Source organism: Erythrolamprus reginae, chromosome 12 (genome assembly GCF_031021105.1).
Source record: "Erythrolamprus reginae isolate rEryReg1 chromosome 12, rEryReg1.hap1, whole genome shotgun sequence".
Lineage (NCBI taxonomy): Eukaryota > Metazoa > Chordata > Lepidosauria > Squamata > Dipsadidae > Erythrolamprus > Erythrolamprus reginae.
Window position 1 is genome coordinate 7,152,257 of NC_091961.1, and position 22,744 is coordinate 7,175,000.

At 41.7% G+C, this 22,744-nt stretch overlaps 1 protein-coding gene and 1 non-coding gene across 5 annotated transcripts in view; both read right to left on the reverse strand.

Annotated features, from left to right (window-relative positions):
- ENTPD4 (ectonucleoside triphosphate diphosphohydrolase 4) overlaps positions 1-20,564 on the reverse strand; it is a 33,562-nt gene extending 12,998 nt beyond the window's left edge. The window contains exons 1-10 of one of the 4 annotated variants that reach the window (XM_070765255.1): positions 20,462-20,564; positions 17,901-18,009; positions 17,135-17,246; positions 14,806-14,985; positions 13,378-13,583; positions 10,442-10,592; positions 10,240-10,343; positions 8,214-8,273; positions 6,278-6,432; positions 1,867-2,033 (exon numbers count right to left, since the gene is read on the reverse strand). In XM_070765255.1, the coding sequence (XP_070621356.1) occupies positions 1,867-2,033; positions 6,278-6,432; positions 8,214-8,273; positions 10,240-10,343; positions 10,442-10,592; positions 13,378-13,583; positions 14,806-14,985; positions 17,135-17,142 (1,031 nt within the window). In that variant the 5' untranslated portion in view covers positions 17,143-17,246; positions 17,901-18,009; positions 20,462-20,564. Of the gene's footprint in view, positions 1-1,866; positions 2,034-6,277; positions 6,433-8,213; positions 8,274-10,239; positions 10,344-10,441; positions 10,593-13,377; positions 13,584-14,805; positions 14,986-17,134; positions 17,247-17,900; positions 18,010-20,240 lie in introns of all 4 variants that reach the window. The other 3 variants (XM_070765257.1, XM_070765258.1, XM_070765256.1) reach the window with 3 other exon arrangements.
- Positions 20,565-21,060: 496 nt separating this feature from the next.
- Positions 21,061-21,132, reverse strand: TRNAC-GCA (transfer RNA cysteine (anticodon GCA)). Its single transcript has one exon. It is a non-coding gene; the product is annotated as a tRNA-Cys (tRNA).
- Positions 21,133-22,744: the final 1,612 nt, after the last annotated feature.

Genomic DNA, 22,744 nt, shown 5'->3' on the forward strand with positions numbered 1-22,744 from the left:
TATTATTTTGTGGAGGACAGAAGGGAATAGGGGAGCATAACCGTCTAGCCCAGGGGTGTCACACTCAATTTCATCGAGGGCCGCATCAGGGTTGTGTTTGACCTCGAGGAGCTGGGGTGGACATGGCCAGCTCGACATCATTCATGTCGGAGGCGCCTGCGATGGCCTGAGTGCTCTACCAGCAAAAACGGGCTCCTGAGCTCTGTTTTCGGCTGCCATGGCTTCCTGCAACCCTCTGCCAGTGAAAATGCAGCTTGAGAGGCTCCCAAGCTATATTTTCACTGGCAGAAGCACCACAGGCTGGTCCTTCGCTGTTTCCAGGGCAGCTCCAAAGGTCCAGCTCCTGGGCCTTGAGTTTGCCATCCCCGATCTAGTCCAAATCACTGCAGTTCAATTATAGGGTCAGACATAACAACCAGCCAGTGATGAGATTCAATTTTTTCCCCAACTGGTTCTGTAGGTATGGTGTGGCTTGATGGGTGTGGCAGAGGAAGGATACTGCTAAAATCTCCATTCCCTCCCCACTCCAGGGAAAGGTTACTGCAAAATCCCCATTTCCTCCCAATCCCCTGGGACTCAGGAGGCAGAAAATAGATGGGAGTTTTCCGTACTACCGGTTCTCCGAACTACTCCAAAGTTCCACTACCGGTGTGCGCCAGAACTGATGAAAACCAGCTGAAAACCACCTCTGAACCAGACCCATATGTGCAGAGTTCAAGCTAACTCCTTTATTATGTTCTGCATATAATACAGGAATCTCCTGCAGAGTGGCAGAGTGATGTCTTTTGGGAGCAAACAAGGAACCTGGACAGTGGCAGTGGTAAGTTTTAATCCTTTTTGCAGTTGTGCGGTGACCCAAGTTCTCTACAGGAGCCTTCGTCCCTGCTAGGTTGGGCTCTTCCCACCATCAATTATATTTGGGAAAGCACCAAGCCATGGATTATTTCTTGCTTGAACAAGCCATGCTGATCTGACTCAGTCATAACTCTAAACCACACAGAATGATGTGCAAAAGGGCTAGTAGCTACCATCCTCCAAACCAAGGAACCAGCCTGATGATACGAGACCCAAAAGTGTGGATCTGACATCTACTATCAATTCCTACTTCTGGCTGGTTTTCTCCCCCAAGTCTATGGAGAGGGGCGGCATACAAATCTAATAAATAAAATAAACTGAACTAGGGCCTTTCGCGGTTCAAATCTCATCACCGGCTCAAGGTTGACTCAGCCTTCCATCCTTCCGAGGTGGGTAAAATGAGGACCCGGATTGTAGCTCTGTTTAAAAAAGTGCTATTGCTAACATGTTGTAAGCCGCCCTGAGTCTAAGGAGAAGGGCGGCATAAAAATTGAATAAATAAATAAATAAAATAAATAAATAATTTTTTCCTGGTAATTTACTTAATTAGAATGAAGGTGACCATGCTATGTTTGAGGCAGGGGTTTTTTTTTACTCTCCATTCTTGCTGTTGCAATGTCACTGTCATTTGACGAAATATTTGAAATTCTGCAAAATCCAAGGATCTAGTCGACAGAAATGTGGTTTCTTGAAAAAGAATCACATCTGGACCTTTCCTGTAAACACTGAATTATTTTCAGACCTACGATCTGGGATTGGCAATTGCAGGAAACCAGCTGTGTTAAATCAATTGTGTAAATAGACATTTTCCTTCTGCAGTTGACGTGACAACTAATCGTATTAACTCACACATAGCCTCAAGCCACTGTTAATCACCCCTGGCTTATGCTGCATTTTAAGGCTGGAAATTTAATATTCATTTTGGTGGGGGACATTGCCTCTTTCAAAGATTTTATGCTAAGCATGTCCCGAAAGTTATAATTAGGAAGCAAATTCATTAGAGTGCCGCACCTGTTTCTCAATACTGTATTGGCGAATATGTTGTCGGCGTATCTCTGTCGAGCAGCGTTGCCGCCAAAGCCCAGAAAAGTTGCCACGTAGACGCGATACACATGTTCGTTCTGGTGAGCGTCACATCCCAAGTTAAATTCCGCCAGTAGGTTCTTGGCTACCTCCTCCTGCCGGCCAACCAAAGAAAGAGATTGAGAGGCAGACTTTGGCTCTACTGTTTCCATTCCCTAGATTTTGGTTAGTCAAGAACAGTCCCAGCTCCATGGGTTTCAAAACCTTCTTGGCAACCGAAGGTTTTACAGAAAACATCTGAGCGATAACCCAAGGATGGGACAAGGCTGGGCCATCAAGATTTTGTTGGGTACAACTTCCAACAGCTCCAGTCATCACAGTTTAATAGCTGGAAAGACATTGGTTTCCTGGCCTTGCACAATAGAAACAACATGAATGTCTAAATATCTCCGAGACCGCCTTCTGCTGCGCGAATCCCAGCGACCGATTATGTCCCACAGAGTGGGCCTTCTCCGGATCCCGTCAACTAAACAATGTCGCTTGGCGGGCCCCAGGGGAAGAGCCTTCTCTGTGGCGGCCCCGGCTCTCTGGAACCAGCTCCCCCCAGAGATTAGAACTGCCCCTATACTCCTGGCCTTTCGTAAACTCCTCAAAACCCACCTTTGTCGTCAGGCATGGGGGAACTGAGATATTTCCCCCGGGCCTATATAATTTATGTATGGTATGTTTGTATGTATGTCTGCTTAATAATGGGGTTTTTAAAATATTTTAAATTGTAAAGTATTAGATTTGCCATGAACTGTTTTATTGTGTTGTGAGCCGCCCCAAGTCTACGGAGAGGGGCGGCATACAAATCTAATAAATAATAACAATAATAAGTGTTGGTTATGACCTATAAAGCCCTTCATGGCACTGGACCAGATTACCTCAGGGATCGCCTTCTGCCGCACGAATCCCAGCGGCCAGTTAGGTCCCACAGAGTGGGTCTTCTCCGGGTCCCGTCAACTAAACAATGCCACTTGGCGGGACCCAGGAGAAGAGCCTTCTCTGTGGCGGCCCCGGCCCTCTGGAACCAACTCCCCCCAGAGATTAGAATTGCCCCCACCCTCCTTGCCTTTCGTAAGCTACTTAAAACCCACCTCTGCCGCCAGGCATGGGGGAATGAAGACTTTTTTCTCCCCCTAGGCCGTTACAACTGTATACATGGTATGTTTGTATGTATGTTTGGTTTTTATATATTAAGGGGTTTTAATTTGCTTTTAGTATTGGATTTTACTGTATATTGTTCATGATTGTTGTTAGCCGCCCCGGGTTTTCGGAGAGGGGCGGCATATAAATCCAATAAAACTTGAAACTTGAATAATAATAATAATAATAATAATAATAATAATAATAATAATAATAATTTGTCAACTACCGGAACAGCTATGCATATGCCCATATAGACTATGTGAGCAAATATTACAACTTTCCTTCCTCTACAGTAATTTTTAATAATGATACATTTTCAAAAGCGGTTTGCCATTGCCTGCCTCCTAGGGCTGAAAGAGAGAGGAACTTGTCCAAGATCACTTAGTTGGCTTCATATCCAATACAGGATTAGAACTCCCAGTCTCCTGGTCATTGGCCCAAAGTCTCCTAGCTGGTTTAATGCCTAAGGCGGGACTAGAACTCATAGTCTTGTAGTCCCTTAATTGCAATTGAAATATTCTTGGTGTACTTAGCCTGGCACCAAGACAAGCTTTGTTTTGGATCCCAAAAATAGAAATGGAAAAAGCAGGTGTTTCACACGCCGTAGATTTTAATGTTTGAAATACAGTAGTACCCCTAGATACGAGCATAATTCGTTCCATAAGGGAGCTTGTATCTCGAGGCAACTCGTATTCTGGAACAAATAACTTTAGACGTTGCTTTTCGCCTCCGAGATAACCAAAAGCAATAGTGGACGCTCGGCTCGTATCCTGAATTTCAGCTCGGGAGTAGAACAGAAATGTCTCTCCCCTCCTAGCTCATATCTTGAAATACTCGCATGTAGAGCAGCTCGTATCTAGAGGTACTACTGTATGTGGATTTCTCTTGCCTTCTGTCACAGATCAGGTATATTCTACAGAGATGCAACCCTAAAGTCCTATGTAGCTATATTTAACTGTGATTTTTTTTCTAGACACAGGTTAGAGGTTTTTGAATACATACAATTATAAACTACGATTAATAAATGAAGTCATTATTTATAGGGGTTAAAACATTTGACTGATCATGTTCAAAGCGTATTTCCTGAGACCAGGACTTTTCTGAGCTGCTATATTCAGGTTTCCTTCTATATCTGAGTTTTCGGCCAGCATTAACGAAACACACTATACCTACTGCTATTTACAACAAAGCATCAGGTCTATACTCAATTTCAAAAAAAAACCACAGTGGGGCAGAAGGCGCAAGTAATGTAGAAAAGGAAGCCTGGAACAATGAGAGATGAGAAAAATCTGCTGTAATTAAAAAAGGAGAATTCTGGATTATATTTTTCCTCTTGTAAAAGCTACTCAGAACACGGGGAAAAATGAAAGTGAACTCTTACACTGTGTACTGTTCTTTCTTTCTATCTATCTATCTATCTGTCTGTCTGTCTGTCTGTCTGTCTGTCTATCTATCTATCTATCTATCTATCTATCTACTTACTTACTTACTTACTTATTTATTTATTGGATTTATATGCCGCCCCTCTCCGCAGACTTGGGGCGGCTAACAACAGTAATAAAAAACATCATGTAAATCCAATACTAAAAACAACTAAAAAACCCTTATTATAAAACTAAACATCCATACAAACAAGCATACCATGCATAAATTATAAAGGCCTAGGGGGAAAGAATGTCTCAATTCCCCCATGCCTGACGACAGAGGTGGGTTTTAAAGAGCTTACGAAAGGCAAGGAGGGTGGGGGCAATTTTGGCTGCTTGACCAGGTTTCATTCAAAAAGGTACAATGGTTGGAGTTACACATCCAACCAACACCAAACAAACCTTGCAATGGCTAAGTATAATGACTGAATCCAATGTTTCCTTTTCGTCTCAGAAGGCCGTAGGTCAAGATTTTCCTTGTATTGAGTGCTACACAATCACTCAAGTATACCATACAAATAATGGTTCCTGTTAATATTTTCCTGACAATATTTACATTTAGAATAATAATTTTAAAAAGGCCTTCGGCGACATGTCAACCATTCAGTAACCACAAGCACTTTTAACAGCCAGGGTGTCCAGGGGAAATTCCCTGACATTTCCCTGTAACTTGCAATCCAGTTAAGGCATGGCCATAGATGAGATCACACCAAACGGCTAAGCCGTGGAGAAATATCAGTAGCGGAGGAAGCAAGGTGTTGCCCCAGGTATGCTCATTTTTGCTTGATTCTGCCAGGCAGCGTGATCAGGGTTTTTTTACATGATTTTCCCCTGACTTTTCCCCCGATTTCACGAATTCCCTGATAATTCCGATATTTCCCAAACCGTCAATTTCCCTGATGATTCAGTGATTTCCCTGTTTTCCAGGTTTGCTGGACACCCTGAACAGTGCATAGTTTTCTTTAGGTATGGTATGAATATATATATATATATACAATGATACCTTGTCTTACAAACTTAATTGGTTCCTGGATGAGGTTCTTAAGGTGAAAAGTTTGTAAGACGAAACAATGTTTCCCATAGGAATAAATGGAAAAGCGATTAATGCGTGGAAGCCCAAAATTCACCCCTTTTGCCAGCCGAAGCCCCCGTTTTTGCATTGCTGGGATTCCCCTGAGACTCCCCTCCACGGGAAACCCCACCTCTGGACTTCTGTGTTTTTGCGATGCTGCAGGGGAATCCCAGCAGGAGAATCCCAGCATTGCAAAAACGAGCACTTTGCTAGCAATGGAAGTCCGGAGGTGGGGTTTCCCATGGAGGGGAGCCTCAGGGGAAACCCAGCAGCGCAAAAACGGGTGATTCGCTGGCAATGGAAGTCCGGAGGCGGGGCATCCCAGCGGTGGCGGTGGGTTTGTAAGGTGAAAATAGTTTGTAAGAAGAGGCAAAAAAATCTTAAACCCCGGGTTTGTATCTCGAAAAGTTTGTATGACGGGCCGTTTGTAAGACGAGGTATCACTGTAATTTCAACAGCAAAATTCATCCACGTAAGCTTGCGCATAGTAAGCAAAGACATTTCTAGTACACTGACTGATGAAAATGGAAAAGAACGTTTTATGGATTGCTTAGCTGATGGGACACGGACGTTCAGCCTCTTCTCTTCATGCGGGGCGAAGCTGCTCACAGACCGTAGGACAGAGGACTCACAATGTGCAAAAGAAAATGAATCAATGGAGATGGGTTAAAATGCAGGCAAACAAAAGACGGAAAGTTGTACAGATAATAACCTGCTGTGAAGAGGCAAAGCTTACAGTTTTAGGGACTTCATACGCTATTTGAGTTGAAACACCACCCATGTCAAGTATACCCACGGTCCTCTTCCGGACAACTTCCTCTTTGCTTTCGCTGCCAGGAACGTGCACTTCTACTACCGCCTCATCCTCTGGAAGACAAGACGGAAAGAGACGCTGCTGAAAACGGTCCTCGACTTACGACCTCAAAGACCCGGAATTTCCGTTGCTAAGTGAGACATTGGCTAATGTGAACGACGGCTTTTCTTGCCACAGTTGTGAAGAGAATCCCTGCAAGTGGTTAAGTTTGTAAACACGGCCGTTAAGTGAATCTGGCTTTCCCGCTGTCTTTCTTTCTTTCTTTCTTTCTTTCTTTCTTTCTTTCTTTCTTTCTTTCTTTCTCTCTTTTTCTCTCTTTAGATTTCTATGCCGCCCTTCTCGAGGAGACTCAGGGCAGCATACAACATTGAATACAACATATAACAAATTTAAATTATAAAAATTATGGAAATTTAATAAAAAAAAAATTAAAGACCCCATATATAATCACACACATTCATCCAATCTAATCATATCTACTATCGGCCGGAGACAATCTCAACACTCATGGCCCCCCATGCCTGCCGGCATAGGTTAGTTTTTAAAGCTTTACGAAAGACCAGGAGGGAAAGGGCGGTACGTATCTCCAGAGGGAGTTCGGGGCCGCCACAGAGAAGGCTCTTCCCCTAGGCCCTGCCAGATGACATTGTCTGGACGATGGGACCTGGAGAAGGCCGACTCTGTGGGACCTAACTGGTCGCTGGGATACATGAGGCAGAAGATGGTCCTGAAGATAAGACTTTGCTGGTCAGAAGGAAAGAAAAGGGGGAATCGCATGGCCCTGGGATGCTGCAACCATCACACAAATGAGTCTAAATTTTGATCATGTGACCATGGGGACGCCATAAGGATGGGAAACAGCTAAATCTTTTTTTTCCAGTGTTGTAACTACAAGTGGCCTCTAAGCAAACTGTTGTAAGTCAAAGACTACCTATAATTGTTTTGATTCTTGATTTGTTTGCTAACCAGAGTCACTTGTTGCATACAGATGAAATCAACCAACAAATAAATAAACTCTTCTCAATATCTAAACTCTTGCTGGGCCTAGCAACAGTCAAGGCACCAAACGATCTCAACAATGTCGGCCTAATATTTAGAGGCCAGAATGAATATAACTTGCCAAAGAAGAGTCACACTAGGAAAGTCTTAAAGGGATGTGACGTTGGGGCATTGCAAAGAAAGTTTCTGGATATAAAAAAGAAGCTAAGCTGTAGTGCAAGAAATTAAGATCTGAGGTTTGTTTATGTTAATTAATTATTTTTTAATAATGCAATAATATTCTTAGCGATATTAAGAAAAATAGTTCCCAAATGCCAAATGAATAGGCTCAAAAGAATAACACTGGAAAAGTTGCAGAAACAGCACTTAAATTGAATACAAATCAATCAGATCCTTCCAAAATCCATAGGGGGCCATAACTCTACTTGCAACAAATAATTATATTGAAGAGAATGGCGATTTTTACTCTTCCCAAAATTATTTTGAATGTATGTATGTATGTACTGTATGTATGTATGTATGCATGGATGGTTTTTATTTGTATTCCGCCCTCCCCATCATGCCTAGAGGAGATATTGTGGCTATTTCCGATTAATTTGGAAATGATTTGAGAGACAGTCACTAAGAGAAACATTTTCTCTACAAGTCTTGATTTTTGTTCTCAAATAAAACCCTAAATGCAGATTTAAAGAATTGTCGTGGAGACACTATTAACCAAATACTGAGGCTGAGCAATTTCCATTTGTAAGAATAAAGCCACAGAAGGAAGGAAACTGTGCACCAACTATGATACTTTAGCATTTTTTTGGGAATTAATTAATATTAAGGCCCTTACCTTCATCCATATGTTCAAATTTTCCAAGGACAAAGTTGATGCCAATCCATGCATATACCCCTGGATAAAGTATAAAAAGTACATCTGTAAATATTTTAATATCACCCGGGGAGGGAAGGTTTAAAAAAAGAACACCTTAACAAAACCCAAACAGTAGCAAAACAGAGATATATCAAGTACTGTATACATTAAAAAATTCAAAACGTATTGTCTTGAAAACTCAAATATATAATTACAAATGAAAATGCTCCAGCACTCTACAAAATTGAAGAAGACAATGCTCCTTAGCTCATTAAGCCTATTTATTTATTTATTTATTTATTTATTTATTGGATTTGTATGCCGCCCCTCTCCAGAGACTCGGGGCGGCTAACAGCGACAATAAAACAGTGTACAATAGTAATTTGGTATTGATTATTAAAAATCAATTAATATAAAAACCAAACATACATACATACATACATACATACCATGCATAGAATTGTAAAGGCCTAGGGGGAAAGAGGATCTCAATTCCCCCATGCCTGATGGCAGAGGTGGGTTTTAAGTTGTTTACGAAAGGCAAGGAGGGTGGGGGCCGTTCTAATCTCTGGGGGGAGTTGGTTCCAGAGGGCTGGGGCCGCCACAGAGAAGGCTCTTCCCCTGGGTCCCGCCAGGCGACATTGATTAGTTGATGGGACCCGGAGAAGATCCACTCTGTGGGACCTAACTGGTCGCTGGGATTCATGCAGCAGAAGGCGGTCCCTGAGGTAATCTGGTCCGGTGCCATGAAGGGCTTTATAGGTCATAACCAACACTTTGAATTGTGACCGGAAACTGATCGGCAACCAATGCAGACTGCTGCTATTACTGTTCACAACCTAAAAAATTGGTTCCTGGTGATCTCACACATAAAGGACAAATATTTACAGGGTTAGGGTTAATAAAGATACTTTGGTACTCTATTCTTTGCTGGACTGGACAATTTCACTCTGGCTAGCACAGTGATAACAAAACATAGGCCTCTCCTAAATTATTTCTGATCTTACATAAATTAAACAGAAGAGACAGTACTTCCAAATATTGCCACCACCACTGAGCATGGCTAATCTAGTGAAGGATCAGGGAGACATGATAGCACTGTCCCAATATTTCAGGGGCTGCCACAAAGAGGACGGCGTGGGGGGGGCAGGGAGGGGTCAAGCTATTCTCCAAAGCACCTAAAGGCCAGACAAGGAATAATAGATGGAAATTGAACAAGGAGAGGTTCAACCTGGAAATAAGGAGGAATTTTCCGACAGTGAGAACAATCCACCCATGGAACAGAAGTTGTTCAGATGTTGTGGGGGCTTTATCACTCGAAGCTTACAAGGATTGGACAGCCATCTGTCAGAAATGGTGTAAGGTCTTCTACTGGTGGTGGGGAGGTTGGACTACATGTCCTACAAGGTCCCTTCCAACTCTGTTATTCTAAGCTAAGATACTCTCAATAATGAGGCCTCTTTTCTCCAGTTTTTCAAGACTGTGCCTTATTTATTATTATTTATTTATTAATCAGATTTGTATGCCGCCCCTCTCCGCAGACTCGGGGCGGCTCACAGCAATAATAATACAATGTAAACAAATCTAATATTTACGTTAATTTAAAAACCCCAATTTAGAAACCAATCATACATACTAGCATACCATGCCTAAATTTTATAAGCCTAGGGGGAGGGAACGTGTCGATTCCCCCATGCCTGACGACAGAGGTGGGTTTTAAGGAGCTTACAAAAGGCTAGGAGGGTGGGGGCAACTCTGATATCTGGGGGGAGTTGGTTCCAAAGGGTCGGGGCCGCCACAGAGAAGGCTCTTCCCCTGGGACCCGCCAAACGACATTGTTTAGTTGACGGGACCCGGAGAAGGCCAACTCTGTGGGACCTAACTGGTCGCTGGGATTCGTGCGGCAGAAGGCGGTCCCGGCCTTCCCACTTTTTCTCTGGTTACATATTCCATCAGACTCCTGACTAAAATCCCAAGCTTTCTTGGCTTCAGTCTGTATTCTTACCTTCTTGCTTTCCTGAAATCACTTCAGCGTGAGAATCCGAAAACAGAAAATCAAAATGCACTGGGATATCAGTAAGAAGATCTTCCAGTATCGCTTTTTGCTGGCTGCAAGATTTGAAATGGGTTACATGTAAATTAGGATCTATTTCTGCGGGCAAATCTTTGCATTAAACATTAATAGGTACTAAAGATATTCAGGTTACCTCTCTGGCAGTATTCGCATCCCCGCGGTACAGAGAATATACAGAGGGGTTTCTTTGTGCTTTGCACGGGGTATGTGTTCAGCAGCAAAATTCAGTAGCGGAAAAATATAGTCACTAACTTTCTCAGGAGAGGTAGCAAATTCTGAAATGCCTAGAGAGCAAGAGAGATAAATACACTTAAGATGAGAAAGCAGCTCTTTTAATAAAGAGAGTATTTTTCTTACTTAATACCCAAAGTGGGAATTCAGTTAAAGGCAAAATATTGCAACTTTTAAAAAGTCATGTCTTTCTAAAATGCAGTATGCGTGTACAAATGCAGGGTATTATGTTTTAAAATATCCTGCATTGATTTCATTGAGGGCTATATAAGAGTTGTTTTTGACCCCGGAGGGACGAGGGTTTTCCTATGGTGGGCATGGCGGGAGGTGGGCATAGTGGGCGTGACATGGGACTCATGTCGGGGGCACTTGTGGTGCCAAGTGCTAAGGCGGGACTTCTCTGAGACCCTCCCTCACTCTCCTTATATCCTTCCTTCCTTCCCTCCCTCCCTCCCCTCTTCATTCTTATTTATTTATGTATTTATTTAATTGGATTTATACACCGCCCCTCTCCGAGGACTCGGGGCGGCTCACAGCATGTACAGAAAAACAGGAAACAATAATAACAATCCAATTATACCTTAAAAAACAATTAAAATTCTAATTAAAAACTATCAATATCATTCATTCAGCAGTCAAACTATGCATTCATCAGTCAGGGGGGAAGGTCTAAGGAACCCCAGGACTGGCGGCAAAGATGAGTTTTTAAACTTTTTTGGAAGGCAAGGAGGGCAGTATGAATCTCGTTTCTTCCTTCCCCTCTTTCCTTCTTTTTAATTCCTACTTCCTTTACTTCCTTCTCTTCCCATCTTTCTTTTCTGTCTTTTCTCTTTCCCTTTCCCATGTCCAGTCAACGAAGCAGTGGAAGTGATATGCCGGTGCCTGGAGGCTGTTGGGGCCTGGATGGGTGTCAACAAACTCAAACTCAACCCAGACAAGACGGAGTGGCTGTGGGTTTTGCCTCCCAAGGACAATTCCATCTGTCCGTCCATTACCCTGGGGGGGGGGGAATTATTGACCCCCTCAGAGAGGGTCCGCAACTTGGGCGTCCTCCTCGATCCACAGCTCACATTAGAAAAACACCTTTCAGCTGTGGCGAGGGGGGCGTTTGCCCAGGTTCGCCTGGTGCGCCAGTTGCAGCACTATTTGGACCGGGAGTCATTGCTCAGAGTCACTCATGCCCTCATCACCTCGAGGCTCGACTACTGTAACGCTCTCTACATGGGGCTACCTTTGAAAAGTGTTCGGAAACTTCAGATCGTGCAGAATGCAGCTGCAAGAGCAATTATGGGCTTCTCCAAGTATGCCCGTATCACTCCAACACTCCGCAGTCTGCATTGGCTGCCGATCAGTTTCCGGTCACAATTCAAAGTGTTGGTTATGACCTCTAAAGCCCTTCATGGCACCGGACCAGAATATCTTCGGGACCGCCTCCTGCCGCACGAATCCCAGCGACCGGTTAGGTCCCAAAGAGTTGGCCTTCTCCGGGTCCCGTCGACTAAACAATGTCGTCTGGCGGGACCCAGGGGAAGAGCCTTCTCTGTGGGGGCCCCGACCCTCTGGAACCAGCTCCCCCCTGAGATTAGGATTGCCCCCACCCTCCCTGCCTTTCGTAAACTCCTTAAGACCCACCTTTGCCGTCAGGCATGGGGGAACTAAAACACCTCCCCCTTGCCCATGTTGTTTTGTTGATTGATTGACTGTGTGCCTGTTTTTTATATATGCTGTTTTTTATGAGATTATTAATTTAAATTGGAACTGGATGGGTGGGCATTGGATTTGGTATTGTGTACTGTACTGTTTTTTTATTATTGTTGTGAGCCGCCCCGAGTTTGCGGAGAGGGGTGGCATATAAATCCAATAAACCTAAACCTAAACCTAAACCCATGTGTGGCACCGAGCTCCACTTTCTCTAGCAGAAGCACCGTGGGCTGGCCCTTTGCTGTTTCTGGACTGGCCCAACAGGTCACATCTAAGCACTCTGTGGGTCAAATCCTGTCTCTGTGCCTTGAGTTTGACACCCCTGTCTTAAAGTTACATTCTGTGTGGCAATCTCAACTACTTTAAATAAGAAATTGTGAAAAATTGTCCTGAATGAAACTTGGCCTTTAATGGTAAATATATAAATATTAGCAATAAAAAATGAAACGAAACCTGTTTGCATCTTTGGGGGTTTTTTTAAGTGTTAAGAATTTGAAGAAATAAATGAAAAACAGGTGGACAAATGAGGGAAGACCAAGGTCTTGCACATCCCAAACAAACCAGTGGAAATAATCTGCTGCATTTTAAGAAACAAATATTGCCAAATCTTTGGCATGACAGCTTCTTCTTCATAGGTGTTAAGGTATGTGCAGAGTAACCCTTGAGTAGCAAGTATATGTACATAAAAACATTGTATTGGAGTAGGTATGAATAACCATTCAGTCACACACAGATATATTAAAGTGCATACAGGTTTACTTCAGGAAATAGAATAATGCAATAAACAGTCCAGGTCATACAGGTTCAAATCAGTCATTAGCTAGAAGGACAAAGTCTTCTTACTGGCTCATCACATCAATGTATTAACACAACAGTACATATAGCAAAATATCACAGAGAGCATGTCAATAGAGAATAAGCTATAAGTTATTATTTCTGGCTCTCTCTAGTGCCCTCTTATGGAAACCTGCAACACTATTAATCAATCAGACTAAAAATATAGTTAAAGCTACATTAACACGGTTAAACCTACAGGCATTCATTATTAGTTTATATATTGCCAACCCAACTGATTGGACAGAGTCCTAACAATAGGCAAAGAAGCAGCTGGGGAACAGGTATGACTTCCCCTGGTACCTGGTTTAATTTTCATCACCACTGGTTTTCTGTTTTTGTCCCGCATTTGTTTGATGTCAAGTAAATCATGGGGATTGCCGTTGTGCCGCGGCCACCAATAGACGAAGATCCGAGACCCACTGCTTCCACAATCCACCATGATACCGTAATTCAGCTTTGGGTTGCTTGTGTCGGTGGCTTCGGTGTCTGTAACTCGGGCAAGATACCTGGGAGAGAGAGAACAGAAGAACTTAGGGAAAAGGAATCCTCATTGCATTGGCAGTTCTGTGCTAGCAAAAACTTCAGAAGAGAAGGATTTAGGGGTAGTGATTTCTGACAGTCTCAAAATGGGTGAGCAGTGTGGTCGGGCAGTAGGAAAAGCAAGTAGGATGCTTGGCTGCATAGCTAGAGGTATAACAAGCAGGAAGAGGGAGATTGTGATCCCCTTATATAGAGTGCTGGTGAGACCACATTTGGAGTACTATTTTCAGTTCTGGAGACCTCACCTACAAAAAGATATTGACAAAATTGAACGGGTCCAAAGACGGGCTACAAGAATGGTGGAAGGTCTTAAGCATAAAACGTATCAGGAAAGACTTAATGAACTCAATCTGTGTAGTCTGGAGGACAGGAGGAAAAGGGGGGACATGATCGAAACATTTAAATATGTTAAAGGGTTAAATAAGGTTCAGGAGGGAAGTGTTTTTAATAGGAAAGTGAACACAAGAACAAGGGGACACAATCTGAAGTTAGTTGGGGGAAAGACCAGAAGCAACATGAGAAAATATTATTTGACTGAAAGAGTCGTAGGTGCTTGGAACAAACTTCCAGCAGACGTGGTAGATAAATCCACAGTAACTGAATTTAAACATGCCTGGGATAAACATAGATCCATCCTAAGGTAAAATACAGGAAATAGCATAAGGGCAGACTAGACGGACCATGAGGTCTTTTTCTGCCATCAAACTTCTATGTTTCTAACTGCTCAGAAGTTAAGTCTCACTGAACCCAGGAAGGCTGCTGAGGAAACAGGGGAAGGACTGTTTATCGCACTGAACTTGATAGCTGCGGAAACACATATTATGTAAGAGCAATTATACATTCTGCTTGCTTGATTTGGAGGTTCAACTCTTCCCTGAATGACATTGGACTAGCCACCAACACTCAGCCCAGCCTGCTACTACAGAAAACTGTTATTGTAGAGCAACTTCGACTCCCAGAATTTTCCAGTCAGCTGGGAGTTGCAGCCCACATGTCTTAAAGTTGCCAAGTTTGGGGACCTCTGTGGTAGAGATTAAATGAAGCGATGCTTGGATTTATGCCAATTTAAATTTACACAGAAATGGAGAGGGTGCTAACACAAAGAATAAATTTAATGTAAGGTGATCTGGCTCATGTTGTTAGGTAGATAGCTTTGGATTTGTTTTTAATCCACCGGACAAAGATTACCTGTGCAGCTTTTTGTCCTGGGAGCTGTATTTTAAAACAGAGTAATATAAGATGAACAATGCAGCAGCAAGGAGTCCAACGACAATAATTTGCCGTAATGTGCTGTTCAGTATCCGTGGACACCCAACGGGGGAAATACTGAAGTGCCAGGAAGCAGGAAAAAGGCAAGAGAAGCTGATCCTGGAATGAAGAAAAACAAGACATCCGCGTTTAAAATGCTGTGCGGGCACCCTGTTCAAGAGAGGAATGGTTGCAGAATGAAACAACCATTTTGAGAATTGTTGGAAGTGGCAAACAGATTAACACAGTATAGCAGGAAATATTTTTAATTAATTCAGCTCTTCCAGTGCAAATATCTGAAACACTGTTATTGGAACAGCATGTTTTCTAAAAGGGAACTATGAATCAAGATATGTAAATATTAGGAGAACTAAAATGTCTAATTCAGGGTTGTGAAACTCAATTTCATTGAGCGCCGCATCAGGCCTGTGGTTGATCTTGGGTTGGCAGGCAGGCAAGGCTAACTTGGTGGGTGTGGCCAACTTAGTGGGCATGGCCAGCTTGATACCACTCCCCCAACTGCTGGGATGTTTATTTATTTATTTTATTTATTTATTAGATTTCTGAAAACTCAGGGCGGCTTACAACATATAAAAATCAGTAGATTACAATAAAATCAATCCAATTAAATTAAAATTACAAAGCAATCTAAAATCCCTAATTAAATTAAAAATCAATCACACCCATTCATACAGCAATCATACAATCCTTCTAGGGGCTAAGATCTAATCGGCCGAAGCCTGCCGACATAAATGAGTCTTAAGACTCTTATGAAAGGCGAGGAGGGTGGGGGCAGTACAAATCTCTGGGGGGAGCTGATTCCTGAGGGCTGGAGCCCCCACAGAGAAAGCTCTTCCCCTAGATCCCGCCAAACGACATTGTCTAGTTTAGTGTTTCCCAACCTTGGCAACTTGAAGATATCTGGACTTCAACTCCTAGAATTCTGGGAGTTGAAGTCCAGATATCTCCAAGTTGCCAAGGTTGGGAAACACTGGTCTAGTTGACAGGACCTGGAGAAGGCCGACTCTGTGGGATCTAATGGGATTCATGTGGCAATATGTCCCATGCCATGTAAGGCTTTATAGGTCATAACCAACACTTTGAATTGAATCTGGAAACTGATTGGCAGCCAATGCAGACCTCTTTGCATTGGGTAGAATGGGCCAAAGCTACACTGATCTGATCTTTCCTCTTCACACTGGTAGATTGGGTCAAAACCATGCTGGCTTGATGTTTCATCTTTGCATTGGGTAGATCAGGATGGCCCCACAACGTGGATGTGACATCACTGGCAACATCTGGCCCACGGGCTTTGAGTTTGATATCCCTGGTCTAATTTATTTGCATTGTCATATTTTATAGTAATGAAATTTTACAAAATTAGCAAAACTAGCAAAAGCGACTTGGAAGAGGCAACATGCTAAGTCATAACTCATGGTTTATAAGATAGAACAACAGTCACACCAAACAAGTCACATTAAGATCTCCACCACCACCACCCTTATTACAAAACAATAAATTATGGCTAACGAACGGTGACTTATTGAAACTCAAAGTTTCAAGCTTCAGATCTGCAACATGGAGGCAATTGGACTGATTTACAGAACTGTTTAAGCATTACTGAACTAATTCAGAATAGAATATTTGACAAATCCAATTTTGGTGTGTCTAAAATGAAAGTCACTGCTCCAAGCCAATAAGAGATGGTCCAAATCTCAAAGAAAAATGTCATCAAATGACCAAAACTGGTTCATCTAGATGTATCTGGCAGTGTGTTATATACTAAGACCAAAAAAAAGTATGTTCTGAATTGGAATCCAATGAGAAGCCAAAAAGGAAGGGAGCAATAGTTGCATAGAATGAAGGTATTGTCGCTAAATGACAGCTTTCTTGTTGTGTTCATGCTGGACAGCTCCCTGACTGCCCTAAACTGTTCATCCTTAGCCACTCTTGATAAAATAGGCTTTGTTGTACATAGAAGAACTGGCAGAAGCAGTAAAGATATAACCGGAAACAAATGCCTAGCATATATAATTCAAGTTTATCTTGAAAGCAAGATTCTTTCTTTCTTAAAGATATTTTTTGTATTGCTCATTTATCAGCCCCCAAAACCATCAGACGATTAACAAACATGGGTATCTCAAATGGTACATGGGAAAAAACTGGGGAAATTTCTGGCTACTGAAACTTAACCATTAAACACATTTCAACGGTTATTTAATTCCACCAAGTTTTGTTGTTTATACTCATCCAAGATTTGGATACTCACCTACCCATTTCCGATCAGGGTAACTAGGCCACAGAAAAAGCTACCCTTTTATGGTCAGCCCAGATTCATAAGGCACAAGATTCATCCCCGGAACCAATGGAACAAGTGGGAACTGAAAAATATTAATTAAAAGGTAGCATTTTCACTCAAGCCAAATCAGATGAAATGCCATGAAGCCAAATTAATGTATGTTAGCCAAAATATCCTCCAGGAAGTGCGAAGTGATATGCATAAAATTATGCTTCTTATATCCCCTCTGCCCCCAAGAAGTAAGACTGAGATATAATATCTAGGCACCTCACATTTATTCTCCAATTAATCTATACTTTTAGCATACAGCAGTCATTGTGTTTTTTCATTCTATCTGAAAAAGGAAATTATGATCAGCATTTGGCTGAATACTACTTTGTACAGATACTGAAGCTTAATTTTTTAAATCAAATTTTGTCTTCCCAGCACAGATACACAGAATCTTAGAAACAAACAAAAACCTTCCTAATATTAACGTTTATAAGCTCTAAAATATAGCAGGAAGACACAGGAGATTTTGTTCCTTGCCATATTTGGAAAATACATGTCTTTTTTCTTGTTTTCAAACTGACATATATTTTTGAAGTAATTAATCGAACGAATCCCTTCACAAAAGATTTCATGACAAGTAATTTCCACTTATAAAAAGATACTTATAATCCCTGTAGTAAAACTTCAATTTTAGGGTGTGCTTTCCAATGTGCAATTGAACATTTTAAAAGTTATGCCTGCTTACCTTTAAAACAGAGTAATCTTTGGGTAGAAGACACCAAACGTTTAATGCAAGCTGCATTCCTTAACAGTTCCATGGAAGATGCACTGGAAGAAGCCATCTCATTTGAAAACTAATAGGGAATACAGAATATAAATGTGATAAAAATCAAGACATTTTCTCAGTAGAAACTGCATAATGACATTAAAATTTTTGAATCCATTTAATTACTTAAAATGTTTACATTACTTTTTATGCCACGTATCTTCAGGCACTGTACAATACAGACATATCTTTTAAAATTGTCTAATTTAAGATTCAATATACTACATAAAACATTATGATTAAAATACATAAAAAGTTACAAAACATAAGCCAGTTGCCATGAACAGTGGAACAATAATATTGTTGTTGTTAGTTGCAAAGTCGTGTCTGACCCATCACCCTCCCATGGACAAAGTTCCTCCAGGCCTTCCTGTCCTCTACCATCCCTCAGAGTCCATTTAAGCTCACGCCGACTGCTTCAGTGACTCCATTCAGCCAACTCCTCCTCTGTCATTCCCTTCTTCTTTTGCCCTCCATCGTTCCCAGCATTAGGCTCTTCTCCAGTGAGTCCTCCCTTCTCATTTGCTGGCCAAAGTATTTGATAATAATGTTACGAGATGTCAAATTTCAAATTAACAGTATTCTCAGCAGTATCTGAAGTATTGTAAGGCTGGCACCAATGAAAATATGTACAGGTAGTCTTTGTCTTAAATTTAGTGATCGTTCAAAGGTTTTTTAAATTGTCGTTTTCATATTTAATAAAAGTTTTTAAAGAAAATGTTCCACACACTTTATTATGTGATCTATTTATTTATTTTTTGTATTCATATGCTGTTCACTCCAAAACTGACACAGAGCATTATTATCTAATATTATCTATCAGATAGGATTAGCAAGTGCTGCTTGGCTCAGACTCAAGTTTATAAATATTCCACCTCAAGCCCATGTTCCATGGTTCTATCCACAGTTTAGGCCTCTCTTGAGGAACCACCATTTTTCCATAGTATCTGCTTGGCTGGTTTGTTCTAACAGGAATGGCAACTTCAGTTGCATCAATTAAACTATGCCACTAGTGATCATTCAAAGTTACATCACTGAAAAAAGTGACTTACAGATATTCAGGGGGAAAGCATTTTGAAATTCCCTGATATTTCCCTGACGTTGCGGTCTAGCTAAGGCGTGGTTGTAGATGACATCATACCAAACAGCTAAACCATGGAGAAATATAGGTAGCTAAGGAAGCAAGTTTTTTCCACAGTTATGCCCATTTTTCTTTGACTCTGCCAGGCAGCGCGATCGGTTTTTGTTTTTTTACATGATTTTTCCCTGACTTTTAAACATTTTGACACAATTCGTTTTTTCTTCCCTGACTTATTCCATTTTTCCACAAATTCCCTGATAATTCCCTGATTTCCAGGTTTGCTGGATACCCTGCAATAATTTGCTGTAATGTGCTGTTCAGTATCCATGGACACCCAATGGGGAAAATTCTAAAGTGCCAGGAAGCAGGAAAAAGGCAAGACATCTAAGGTAGAAGAATGTGCTTTGTGCCTGTCCCCTAATGCAGAGGTCTTCAAATTTGGTCACTTTAAGACTTGTGGACTTCAGCTCCCAGCATAGCTGGCTGGAGAATTCTGGGAGTTGAAGTCCACAAGTCTATTTTTTTTAAAGATTTATTTATAATTTTCAACAACATAAAAGAAAGAGCATCTCGGTAGCCTTTTACAGATCGTATCCCGTTTCAAGTAGAATTTGTATTTGTATTTACATTTCACTTTAAAATACTGTATAATCATTTTGGAATAAAAAAGATAGAAAGAGCAGAAAAGTAAGTGAATTTGTAATTATGTACATGTATTTATAGTGAACTAAATAGGAAAAAAAACTATGGATAGGTATAATTGTCAGTTAGTTTGAACATTTCTATTTGCATTCCTTTTTGTCATGCATTCTATTTGTTGTGAATTCTAATATTTAATGTCATTCTATCTTATTTCTATTTTGGATCCATTTGTACCATTTTCCCCATATCTTCATTATTTTCATTGTCCAAAGGTCCTAAAGTGGCCAAATCTGTGGGGACCCCCTGCCCTAATGCTTTTCAACCTTGGCCACTCTTGAGATGGGTCAGTTTCAAATCCAACCTTCCCCCAGTTTCAGGGAGAGGATTCTGGGAGTGGAAGTCCCTCCCTCTTACAAGCAGCCAAACAATGAACTCCACCCGAGGATTATGGGAATTGTAGTCTGCGCTCTTCAGGAAGGCTGACAAACCTTGGGTCCAATTATCCCCAGCAACCACAAAGCCCATGGGGAGCTTACCCGCCGTAAGCTCCTCCTGATCTCTTGGTCAGCAGAGGCGGCCGAGCGCTTCAGCAAACAGGCCCCGTCTCCTAGGCAACGGCAAAAAACCGTTGCGAAAACCGGATCTCAACCCGACCCCTCTTCTTTTACTAGAGCGTCCAAGTCGGCCCTGGAACCCAAGAAGGAGAACGGAAAGGCCGGCAGAGCTGCAGGCGCCCTTTTCCCTTGCCCGCTCTTACCTCGCCTCGCCTCCTCGGCGCTCTTGCCGAACCGATCGCCGGTTGCCAGGCGAATCCCGACACCTCAGCCATCCTCCACTTCCGGGTCCCGGCCAGGCGTGCGCCGGAAGTGACGAACGGACGAACCGCCAACGCGGCTGAGAAGGGGGGGCGCTCTCTCTCTCTCTTCTCACTCTTTCCAAGGGAGTCCGTAGAGCTGCGAAAATGCTTAGAGGGGCGCGGCCACGCTGTTATTGGGAGTCAGCGATGCCCCAAAGCAGAGCTGGAGACGTCAAGCTCCGCCCTAAAACCAACATGGCCGTCTCTAACTTCCAGTGTTGAGCCAAAGCAGCCGGGGCTGTAATGTCAGCTGCTGGCTCAAGTAATGTATTTATTTATTGGACTTATATGCCAATATGGGTGTATGCAAAATTTTGCACTTATTTATTTCTTTATTTTAGTCATGTGTTATGTAGTATGGATATTGGAGGTGGTGAACCTTGCAGAGCCGTAGGCAACGGAACTTCATTTTAATATATATTTGTGTACATGTACGTGACAATATAGGTATTCTAAATACATAATTGTATTTTTGAGGAAGGTGAGGGGGAAAAAAAATGAGGGGGCACCCAGATTTGAACTGGGGACCTCTTGATCTGCAGTCAAATGCTCTACCACTGAGCTATACCCCCAGTTGCCTGTTCCCTGTTTCCTAGTGGTTATTTGTTCCTCACTTCCTTTCTGGCTGTTTCCAGTAATGAGCTTATTACAAAGAAAAGCAACTGCTTTGCTTCCTACTACTACGGGAATAGAGCCAAATGGTAAAAAAAAACAAAAAAACAATGGCTGCAGATCATTTTTCTATTTTTTAAACAAATAATTTGTATTTACATGTAAATGACACATACACACAAAATATATACAGAAAAACAGACGTACAATGCACATCCATCCCCTTCCCTCCTTTTACTCTTTTATGGTAATGTTACCTGTGGTTTGTCAGTAATGTGTAGTCAATTTTAAGCAATTATAAACCCTTAAATAATTTTAAAAGCATGTCATATAAAGATAAAGTTGCACTTAGACCATTAAACAGTTTTAGCTTAATTTGTTTTCTTATCATGCAGCACTTTTTGGTGTTAGTTCTTGGGTTCAGCCATGTGTAAAAATCTTTCCACATCTGGTAATATTTTGTAGTTTTCCTGATCTTTTAGCTCCAGTGTTAATTTGTCAGCTTCTGCACAGTCTAGCATTTTTTAAAATCAGATTTCGATCGTTAGGCAGTGATTCGTTTTTCCAAAACTGCACTATAGATATTCTCGTTGCTGTTATTAAGTGTTGAGTCAGGTCGTAATGTTCTTTTTTCATGTTTTTATCGATAATACCAAGGAAAAATATTTCCGGTTTCATTTCTAATTTGATATGAATTATTTCTTTTATCCATTTTTGTAACTTGTGCCAAATTTTCTTGACTCGTGGGCATGTCCACCACATAAGGAAATATTTATTTATTTATTTATTTTATTTATTCATTTGTCCAATACACAAATACATAGGAAGAAAAATAGACATGTGGTAATATAAAAGAGGGTGAAAGTGAACTTAGAGGAGAGGATATATGAAAGGGAGAGAATATATAAGATAGGTGAAAGAAAGGAAAGACAATTGGACAGGGGACGAAAGGCACACCAGTGCACTTATGTATGTACACCCCTTACTGGCCTCTTAGGAATCTGGAGAGGTCAATCGTGGAGAGTCTAAGGGAGAAGTGTTGGGGGTTAGGGGTTGACACAATTGAGTCCAGTAATGAGTTCCACGCTTCGATAACTCGATTGTTGAAATCATATTTTTTACAGTCAAGTTTGGAGCGGGTCGTATTAATTTGAATCTGTTGCGTGCTCTTGTGTTGTTGCGGTTGAAGCTGAAGTAGTCATTGACCGGTAGGACGTTGCAGCATATGATCTTGTGGGCAATACTCAACTCATGTTTTAGGCGCCGTAGTTCTAGGCTTTCTAGGCCCAGGATTGTTAGTCTATTTTCGTAGGATATTCTGTTTCGAGTGGAGGAGTGAAGGGCTCTTCTGGTGAAATATCTTTGGACATTTTCAAGGGTATTGATGTCTGAGATGTGGTATGGGTTCCAGACAGATGAGCAGTAGTCTAGGATGGGTCTGGCAAAAGTTTTGTAGGCTCTTGTGAGTAGTGTGAGATTGCCTGAGCAGAAGCTGCGTAGGATCAGGTTAACAACTCTAGAAGCTTTTTTGGCGATATTGTTGCAGTGGGCTTTAGCACTTAGGTCATTCGA